Consider the following 10,000-nt stretch of genomic DNA (forward strand, 5'->3'; position numbering starts at 1 on the left):
CGGTGCGTCTGCACACCATCCCTCCTCCATCCCTCCCTCCAGTCCTCCCTCTATCCCTCCCTCCATTCCTCCCTCCAGTCCTCCCTCCTTCCCAAATAGTCTATTCAAGTAAATAGTGAGCAAGAAATACCAGCAGAGCATTCTGGGACTTGCAGTCTTAGTGCTACATGTGCTGTTTAATACCAGCAGGCCAGCAGCTCAAATATAATGACACTGGGCCGGAGTTTGACACGTGTGTATTACCTCAGTCCACCAGGAGGTGGCGCTGCCTCCAGTCTGACTCTGTGTGTGTGTGTGTGTGTGTGTGTGTGTGTGTGTGTGTGTGTGTGTCTCCCTCAGCGGAGGAGGAAATCTCCTTCCCCCCCACCTACCGCTACGAGCGAGGCTCCAGGGACACGTACGTCTGGCAGAAGCAGAAGGCCACCGGGGTGCGTTCTTCATCCTCCTCTTCCTCAGCTTCCTCCTCATCTTCCTCACCTTCATCATCCTCATCTTCATCTTCTTCATCCTCTTTCTCCTCATCTCCATCCTCCTCTTCCTCTTCTTCCCCCCTCTCCCTCTTCCTCCTCCTCCTCCTCCATTCCTCTACCTCCTCCACTCTTCCTCTTCCTCATCTTCAACCTCTTTTACCTCTCTTTCTCCACTCCTCTTCCTCCTCCTCCTCCTCCCCCTCCATCCCTCCTCTCCTGCCAACCCTCTCATCCATCTTCCTCTTCTTCATCTTCATCCTCCTCCTCTCCTCCTCCAGATGAGGACCAATGTTCCCTCCTGGTGCGACAGGATCTTGTGGAAGTCTCACCCTGAGACGCACATCGTCTGCAACTCCTACGGTAGGCCCCGCCCCCTCTGCCTCCTCCCACCTCCCACCTCCCCCCTCCAACCTGCGGTCCAATCAGCTCCCTCCTCCCCACCCAGGCTGCACCGATGACATCGTCACCAGTGACCATTCCCCCGTCTTCGGGACCTTCGAGGTGGGCGTCACCTCCCAGTTTGTCTCCAAGAAAGGTTGGTTGAAGTGCGGCCGTCGCTGCTTCCTGCTCCTCCCCTCTCCTCTCTCTGATTGGCCGCCGCTGGCCCATGTGACCTCTCTCCGCCGCAGGTCTGCCCAAGTCGTCGGAGCAGGCCTACATCGAGTTTGAGAGCATCGAGGCCATCGTGAAGACGGCCAGCCGCACCAAGTTCTTCATCGAGTTCTACTCCACCTGTCTGGAAGGTGAGAGCGCCGCCCTGCAGGAGGTGCCGGGCATTGCACAGCACATTGGAATAAAGCCTGTCTCTTTTCTCTATTGGCCCCCCGCTTACCCCTGACCCCTTACCCCCCCTACCAGGAAGTCAGTAGAGCCTATTGTTAACCTGCTAAGCCCCGCCCCCTTATGTCCTGCCTGCCATGCTTTTATTTTGAAATGTCGTGCAACGGAAACATCTCCTCCTCTTCTCCTCCTCCTCCTCCTCCACCCTTCCCTCTCCTCCCTCCTCCCCTCCTCACTACCTGCATCCTCTCTCTCTCTCTCTCTCTCTCCCTCCCTCTTTTTCTCTCTCTCTCTCTCTCCCTCGCTCCCTCTCTCTCTTTGCGTCTCTTTCTCAGAGTTCAAGAAGAGCTACGAGAATGACAGCCAGAGCAGCGACAATATCAACTTCCTGCGGCTGGGCTGGTCCAGCAAGCAGCTGACCACGCTGAAGCCGCTGCTGTCGGAGGTGGAGTACCTGCAGGACCAGCACCTGCTGCTCACCGTCAAGTCGCTGGACGGATACGAGTCCTACGGTGGGTGGTGGTCTGCTGCTGCTGCTGTTGCTGCTGTTGCTGCTGCTGCTGCTGCTGTTGCTGCTGCTGCTGCGGTTCAGCAGTGGGAAGCAAACTGAAAAGCTCCATACAAAGAAAAGAGTGAGATAGATGCAGTGACTGACAGAAGCATGAGGAGATATGCTGTAGAATGTGGAGTCAATGAAAAATAATGGTGAGATCAAAGTGCAATTTGCATAAAAAATGTATAATAATAATGATGCTGTTTATATATATTATTATCATTTTATATTGTTTTCATCATTGCTATTTATTATCATTATTATTATTATCATATTGCTGCATAACCCAATAAAGAAATGAAAAAATAAGACTGACTTCCTGTTAAGCAGATTGAAAACTATGAGTTGGTACTTTCAGTCTGATGGACGGCAGAGGATCCTCCCACTGACTGTGTGTGTGTGTGTGTGTCTCTCTCTCTCGCTCTCTCTCTCTCTCTCTCTCTCTCAGGGGAGTGTGTGTTGGCGCTCAAGTCGATGATCGGCAGCACGGCGCAGCAGTTCCACACCTACCTGTCGCACCGCGGCGAGGAGACGGGAAACATCAGGGGCTCCATGAGGGTCCGAGTCCCTTCAGAGCGCATGGGGACCAGAGAGAGACTCTACGGTCAGTCACTGCTACCCGTGTGTGTGTGTGTGTGTGTGTGTGTGTGTGTGTGTGTGTGTGTGTGTGTGTGTGTGTGTGTGCGTTTCTGACGTGTGTGTGTGTGCAGAGTGGATCAGCGTGGACAAGGACGAGACGGGGGCGGGGCGAGGGCGAGCAGCCACGGCGCCCAGGACCGCCCACGAATACGTCAAGTAAGCGGGGCGGTGGGGGCGGGGGGGGGCGGGGGGGGGGTGATGTGAGGGTGCATCATGACACATCGGCATAGGAACATGTTGTAAATATTTTTGTAACGTTTTGTTTTGTTTTTTCAACAAAGCGTGAGTAAATCTGCCAGCCAGTGATTGTGTGTGCTGAACCAATGAAAATAACAACACACAGAAGAAATAAAACTACGGATACTCATTTCTTCGTGCACAAATTGTTTCGTAATTTGATTTTTTTTTCCTATCAATGTTTGTTTCAATGTCAACTCAAAAACACACAAACATGGGAAAAAGCCGGAAGTGCTGGCAATTTCTGGACTTTATATTTTTTTGGGCTGCAGTACCTCCAGTGCCCACTGGGGGGAAGCATGGCCACAGTCTGGCGTCCAGCTATTGTGATCCCTCTATGAATGAGTGGTGTGGTGCAATTGTGGTTCCGGTTCTGACTGGTGCTCCCCCTTGCAGGCCGCTGGTGGTAAAGAAGCAGCTGGGCGAGCTGGGCCGAGTGAGCGAGGAGGGCGAGCGGAGCGGCAGCGGCGGCAAGGAGGAGGCGGCGGTCAGGTGGAGGAACGTCTGGAGCTCCTGGTCGCCACCTGGCGGCCGTCACCTCTAACCATGTGTCTGTGTGTATGTGTGTCTCAGGCCCAAACAGGAAGTGGCGCCGGCGCCTGACGGCGACCCAACGGTGGGCAAGAACAGCTACAACAACCCGGCCTACTACATCCTGGAAGGTGTCCCCAACCAATCAGCAGCGGCCCTCCCTCCTGAGCTCCTCCCCTCCCCCACCTCGGCCTCCAAAGCCCCGCCCGTCTCGGCCGGCGCCCGGGCCAAACCCCCCCAGGCTCCCCTGCCACGCCGGGCCAGCGAGGAGGACGTCCCCCCTCCCCCGCCCGCCACCGCCACACTAACCCGGCCCCCCCCGGACTTCCCTCCCCCTCCCCTCCCCAAGGGGGCGCTGCTGGAGATGGCGACGGCGGTGGAGGTCCCCCCCTTCCCCAAACCCCGCCCACTCTACCCCGAGCTGACCGAGGTCAGGGTCCCGCCCCCCCACCGGGGAGGGGCAGGGGGCGGGGCCCTGGACGACCAATCGTGCTCTGTCCTGCAGATGGCCAAGACGCTGAGCGAGAGTGAGTTCCAGGGGCCGCCGCCCCCCCGAGTCCCCCCACTGCGGGTCCCGCCCCCTGTCCTGGACGCCTGCTGCACCTTCCCCCCCAGGACCCCCATCACCGAGAGCATCGCTGAGGACCTGCCAGAGGAGGTGGGCGTGGCCACATGACCAGCCGGCCAATCACCTGTCTACACCTGTCTACACCTGTCCACACCTGACTCCACCTGACTCCACCTGACTCCACCTGTTTCCACCTGTCCCCACCTCCACCTGTCTCCACCCGTCTCAACCCGTCTCAACCCGTCTCAACCTGTCTCCACCTGTTTCCACCTGTCCCCACCTCCACCTGTCTCCACCCGTCTCCACCTGTTTCACCTGTCTCCACCTCCACCTGTCTCTACTTGACTCCATCTGTCTCCACCCGTCTCAACCTGTCTCCACCTGTTTCACCTGTCTCCACCTCCACCTGTCTCCACTTGACTCCACCTGCCTCCACCTCAACCAGTCTGTTCTCACCTGACTCCACCTGTCTGCAGGCGCTGTGGGGGAGCAGCAGCTCGTCGCTGTCAGTGGGTGAGTCGTCAGTGGGTGAGTGGCTGCAGCGGCTCGGCCTGGAGAGGTACGAGCAGGGCCTGCTGCACAACGGCTGGGACGACCTGGAGTTCCTCAGGTACACACACACACACACACACACACACACACACACACACACACACACACACTGGGCCAGCGGCACTCACACTGTGCTTTCCCTCAGTGACATCACGGAGGAGGACCTGGAGGAGGCGGGCGTGCTCGACTCCGCCCACAAGAGGATCCTGCTGGAGAGCCTCCGACAGCAGCAGGAGCTCAAGTAGACCGGACTGAACCGGGTTCTGGACTGGACTGAAGCAAACACTCGAGTTGTGTGTGTGTGTGTGTGTGTGTGTGTGTGTGTGTGTGTGTGTGTGTGTGTGTGTGTGCGCATACCCTCCACTCGGAGCCCTCTGAATAGCAGCAGGGGTCGGAGGGACCTGCAGCTGTTTCCCCCTTTGAAACCGGAAAAAACAGGAAAGTTGTGCCTTTCAACTTGTTGCTCTCTGAGTCCCGGCGCCCCCCAGTGGCCACCGCGGGGACTGATAGTCAGACACAACACGGTTGTGTACTGTTGTGTTGATGTTGGTGGTGATGATGATGATGATGATGGTGATGACATCATCTCACAGTGGCAGCATCTATTTATTGTTTTTGTTTTGTTTATTATTTTTGACAAAAGGGAAAAAAAATCACGTCCAGCCGTCCTGCAGAATTCAACACAGTGAGTGTGTGCGTGTGTGTGCGTGTGTGTGTGTGTGTGCGTGTCTGAATAATCCAGACACTCCGCAAAGTGTGAACTTGCGTCGTCTCGTGAAATATCATTTCAATATAAAAGTGAACAACATTTTTTTACACAGAACATTTTCATTCCTCACACTAATGAAAACCTTCACCATCCTATTATTCATATTTGTATCGTCATCATGATTATTAATTATTATTATTAATGTGTATTATTAAGTTGTTTTGCTTGTCAGTGTTGAAGTGCAGCAGCAGCAGCTGCAGCAGCAGCAGCAGAGGATTGCTGTAGTCCTCACACTCAGCCAGCTGGTGGCGCTGCAACACCGTGGACTTGATGAGGAGCTGCTGATGACGTTACGTTTTTTTTTTTGTTTTTTTTTTAAGGTTCATGAAGATGGAGAATTAGTCATTAAAATATGTTTTTAATATACTTTTTTACTTGATGTCAGTGAATGCACCACGCTGTGCTGTTTTCTGTTTCCTCCAGTCTGAGGCTTCTGATTGGCTGATTATTGATCTGTGTCATTGATCTCCCCTCAGTGTGTGTGTGTGTGTGTGTGTGTGTGTGTGTGTGTGTGTGTGTGTGTGTGTGTGTGTGAATGACACTTGCTTGTCTCCTCTCACCAGACCATCTAATTTCTTGTTGTTTTTCTGTCATTAAAAATCTAATTTGTGTATTTAACGACACCGCGGCTGTTGTGTTGTGTTGTGTTGCTGCGTGTGGTGCTGCTGACTCTCGGTGAGCACCAGGGGGCGCCAGAGGAGGCAGCTGCTGCAGCTGTCAGTCACTCTTTATTAGATACTTAGCTAGAAAGTCGCATCAGAGGAAAAGCTAGTCGGCCTTTACAGGACTAATCATTTACAGCCACAACATGTCTGACGTCAGTCAATATCAATAAATACATGTTTACACCCCCGCCCCTCCCCCACCACCTACACACACACACACACACACACAAACCCCGCCTCCGACACAGGAATCGGTCTCACTTGTGGAACAAAACCAACAAACTCCTGTCAACATCCAACGTGTGAACAAAGTGTGCTGCGTCTCAGCGAGGCATGACGTCACCTGTGTGTGTGTGTGTGTGTGTGTGTGACCAGAGTCAGAAGCAGGAAACCCCTCCCCTTCCTGTTCAGAGATTGAAACAAAGTGTCCAGTGTTGGATGCTGGGAGGGGGCGGGGCCTCTTCTGCTGCTGCTGACGTCTAATTGGATTGAGAGCGATTCTGCAGGAAGAGATTGAAGAAGAAGGAGGGGTGGGTTGGGGAGGGGGGCTGCTCTGGGCTGTGTGTGTGTGTGTGTGTTGGGGGGGGGGGTGCTTTGTTTGGTCTCCTCTCGCTTGACCATGTTTAGATTTCTGCTTAGAGATGAAACCATGACCTCCATGATCAGTAGAGACGTCGTGATGGAATGTGTGTGTGTGTGTGTGTGTGTGTGTGTGTGTGTGTGTGTGTTAGAGCTCTGCCACCAGGGGGAGCTGCAGGTGTTCTTGGCAGTTCTTTTGCTGTTTATCTGCTTGTTCTCGCTCCAACTTTGTGGATTATTGAGGACAAATCAAGTGTGTGTGTGTGTGTGTGTGTGTGTGTGTGTGTTAGGGCCACCCGTCCCCGTCATACCACCCGCCACCCCCCCACCCCCCAACTCCAGCAGACAGACAGAGTTCCGGTGCCGGCTGCTCTAGAACAGGTTCGTCTTGATGGTTCCGCCTCCTCCGACCTGTTTCCGGTGGAAGGACGACAGGACCCCCGCGAAGGGTCCGCTCACACTGTCCGCCGGCTGCCACGCCTTCAGGATCTCCTGCGTCTGCACGGCGGGCTGGGCCACGGCCGGGTTGGCCGGGCCGAGGCCGGGCCAGCTGGGCGGCTTGAGGCCCTGCAGCACCGGGGAGGAGCTGCTGGAGGCGACGCTGTAGCCGGAGGGGGGCGGTGCCGCCGGGGCGGGGCTGGGGCTCATGCTGGCCGGGCTGCCCAGGTTGCCGCCGGCCGAGCCCGGCAGGGAGGCCGTGCTGTCGGGCGTGGGGCTGCAGGTGGACTCCTTGGACTCGTCGTCGTCCGACGAGGAGCGCTGGTCGCCGGCCTTCTTGCCGCCGGAGGAGCCGCCGCCCCCGGAGCTGCTGCTGCTCGCTTTGGAGTTGGCGGCGCGCTCCTGCTTGCGGAACTTGGCGCGTCTGTTCTGGAACCACACCTGCGGGGGGGGGGGGGGGGTGACGTCAGTGCAGTGTAGTCTGGGTACACGCCGTGTAACCACTAGAAAAGGTCCTGAATGAGCGTAAAACTGCTAAATTTGTGTTTGCACCATTTTATGCTCTCGATTGCTGAAACTTTAAGCGTGTTAATTATTCATTCCTTCTCTCGCGTGACTGCTGTTGGTCAGCTGTAAATGGCGGTTATGTGTCTTGTGTTGCTCACGATACATTTACATATTAAACTTATTTGCTTTTGCATTTTTTGCACTTGATTGTTGAAACTTTAATTTATTTTTTTAAAATACATAAATGTGTTAATTATTCATTATTTTTTCCACGAGAGTATAACCCACTGGAATAAACTATGCGCAAACTAAATGCGCAAACACGATACGTAGAATTTCTCTTGCGAGTGACTGACTGCCGTTGACTCTCAGTTCATTAAAGTCCGGCTGTAAATGACCGTTAAACATCTTGTTTTGCTTACAATACATTTAACATTTATACAATGACGTCATCAGTCTTATATTTTAGATGCTGGATACTTAATGCATGACTGAGCCTGAAGACGGTGCTTCTTGTTTAGTGTTGTGTGTGTGTGTGTGTGTGTGTGTGTGTGTGTGTGTGTGTGGGGGGGGGGGGTTGCTCACCTGGACGCGGGCCTCGGTTAGGTCGATCTTGAGCGCCAGCTCCTCGCGCGTGTAGATGTCGGGGTAGTGTGTCTCAGCGAACACGCGCTCCAGCTCCTTGAGCTGCGAGCTCGTGAAGGTGGTTCTGATTCGCCGCTGCTTCCGCTTCTCGTTCAGGCCCGACGGGTCCGAGAAGAACTTGTAGGGCACTGGCAGAAACCAAGCAGGTGTTAGATGGAAATAATAATAATAATAATAATAATAATAATAATTTTGCTGAACAGCTGCTTCCCGTTTATGAATCCACTGGAGCTCCGAGCCAATGAAAATCAGCATAATTTAATAAATCTACAACAGGTAAAAATAGGCTTCTCTCAGAATCTCTAAATGTTCTGCACATTTAAACCGCTAAAGTTGACACGTTTAATTACCCAAACTGAATAAACATCATAGTTCAGCCGTTAATTCTTCTAAATGTTTTTCAATAAATGAATCGAAATTGGCTCAAATTAAAAGCGACTTTATTTTTATTTTATTTTTTTTAAAATATTAATTTCGTTAAAATAAAGAAAAACCATAAAATTGTCTGTTAGCTGATCAAACGAAATTCAATCAAGACAAAAACGAATTTCGTTATGATCTGCTGTCGGACGCAGTTTAAATTTAATTCGGGATGAACGAATGACAGCTGCCTGTGATGATTAAAGTATCGACAATAACGTTGACGATGATGCTTGATTGCGTTGGGCCCTCGCGCTGTCATTGACTTATTAGTTGAAGTTGTCATATTACAAAAAAAAAATCCAAACATCTTCATCCAGTCAAACTCAATGAATTGCGTCATTAATCACTTCATCTAATATCGAATCGCTTTGGACGTTTAACTTTTTACGCATAAATTATTCCAGTCGTGAAAAATTAAATCTTATTGATTTAAATGGACACGCGGGGGTTATGAAATATCTCAACTATTTTGAGCATTTTCCATCTATTTTTGCACTGCACAGTCGCTGTAATGATGCAATTTTCACCACTGTGGGATTAATAAAGGAATCGATTCTATTTCAATATTTTGACACAGAACAATCTTCTAATTTTTCCTTCCTGGTGTCAGACATGAAAACCCCACTAATGCTGCTGCTGCTGCTGCTGCTGCTACCTGAGGAGTAGGCTGCCGCTGCTGCTGCTGTGCTCTGGTGGTCCCTCAGCGGGCCCAGGCTGCAGCTGGCCGTGCTGAGGGGGCTGCAGGCGGGGCCGCTGAAGGCTGTTCCTCGGATGGGGGGGTATTGGAAGGAGGTCGCCTGGCTGCACGAGCTGAAGTCGGCGTAGGCCGACGCCTCCATGGCGGCCATGCACGAGTCGTACGAGTTCAGGTAGGAGTAATCCATCTTATACATGGAGAAGGAGCAGCACCGGGCCCGGCTCTGCTGCTGCTACTGGTTCTGCTGCTGGTTCTGGTTCTCCAAGGAAGGTTCCCCCAGCTTCTGCTCACTTCCTGTGTGCACGAGCTGTGCGTCTCCTGCTTCCGTCAGCAGACTCGGTATAGAATCCAGAGAGGTCCTCGCGGTCCTCCTGCTCTCTCTCTCTCTCTCTCTCTCTCTCTCTCTCTCTCTCTCTCTCTCTCTCTCTCTCTCTGTATCTCCTCTCTCGGCGCTCGCGCTCCGCCGTCTGACAGCGCGCTGCGCCTCGCGCGCCCCTTATAATAAACTTGGCAGCGCAGCGCAGCAGCGCGCGAGACAATGGCGAAGGCGGTGGTCTATAGTTTCCATGACAATATAATGCCCACCCCGCCGCCGCGCGCGCGCACACGCGCACAGACACATACACATTCACACACACACACACACACACACACACACACACACACACACAGACACACGAGGAGTGTTTTGTCAGAGGAAGTTTACAGTTTTTGTTTTATGATGATGATTATTTTGCTGCTTGATGGTTCAATATGTTTCTTTATAGAGAGACCAACCCTGCTGCACCGTCCCTCCTCTGCTGCTGACGTCATACACGGGCCCTCGTCATGGGAGCACCGCGGCGGGTGGAAACGTCAGGCAGCGTGCCGCGTCAGAACAGAAGCCGGCTCAAGTTTACTGTTCGGTGGTCACGGTGGTGATGTGCGTCCGACACGGCTGCTGCCAC

General features: G+C 53.0%; 2 protein-coding genes across 4 annotated transcripts in view; one reads left to right on the forward strand and one right to left on the reverse strand.

The window, feature by feature from the left end:
* Nucleotides 1-9,607, reverse strand: part of phox2a (paired like homeobox 2A) — a 61,727-nt gene extending 52,120 nt beyond the window's left edge. Inside the window, exons 1-3 of the mRNA XM_076015012.1 lie at nt 9,012-9,607; nt 7,874-8,061; nt 6,108-7,222 (exon numbers count right to left, since the gene is read on the reverse strand). Coding sequence (XP_075871127.1) covers nt 6,716-7,222; nt 7,874-8,061; nt 9,012-9,249 — 933 coding nt within the window. The 5' untranslated portion in view covers nt 9,250-9,607 and the 3' untranslated portion in view covers nt 6,108-6,715. The remainder of the gene's footprint in view (nt 1-6,107; nt 7,223-7,873; nt 8,062-9,011) is intronic.
* Nucleotides 1-10,000, forward strand: part of inppl1a (inositol polyphosphate phosphatase-like 1a) — a 62,185-nt gene that overhangs the window by 9,130 nt on the left and 43,055 nt on the right. For 2 of the 3 annotated variants that reach the window (XM_076014958.1, XM_076014959.1), the window contains 12 exons: nt 1-2; nt 340-428; nt 749-830; nt 916-1,005; nt 1,100-1,213; nt 1,586-1,762; nt 2,252-2,407; nt 2,514-2,598; nt 3,076-3,171; nt 3,253-3,868; nt 4,255-4,388; nt 4,476-5,819. The exon at nt 1-2 is cut by the window's left edge and continues 98 nt beyond it. In XM_076014958.1, coding sequence (XP_075871073.1) covers nt 1-2; nt 340-428; nt 749-830; nt 916-1,005; nt 1,100-1,213; nt 1,586-1,762; nt 2,252-2,407; nt 2,514-2,598; nt 3,076-3,171; nt 3,253-3,868; nt 4,255-4,388; nt 4,476-4,575 — 1,741 coding nt within the window. In that variant the 3' untranslated portion in view covers nt 4,576-5,819. Of the gene's footprint in view, nt 3-339; nt 429-748; nt 831-915; nt 1,006-1,099; nt 1,214-1,585; nt 1,763-2,251; nt 2,408-2,513; nt 2,599-3,075; nt 3,172-3,252; nt 3,869-4,254; nt 4,389-4,475; nt 5,820-10,000 lie in introns of those variants that run through there. The other variant, XR_012925492.1, reaches the window with a different exon arrangement.

Source organism: Nelusetta ayraudi, unplaced genomic scaffold, assembly GCF_046127955.1.
Source record: "Nelusetta ayraudi isolate G7.1 ecotype Tasmania unplaced genomic scaffold, CSIRO-AGI_Nayr_v1 ptg000175l, whole genome shotgun sequence".
Classification (NCBI taxonomy): Eukaryota; Metazoa; Chordata; class Actinopteri; order Tetraodontiformes; family Monacanthidae; genus Nelusetta; species Nelusetta ayraudi.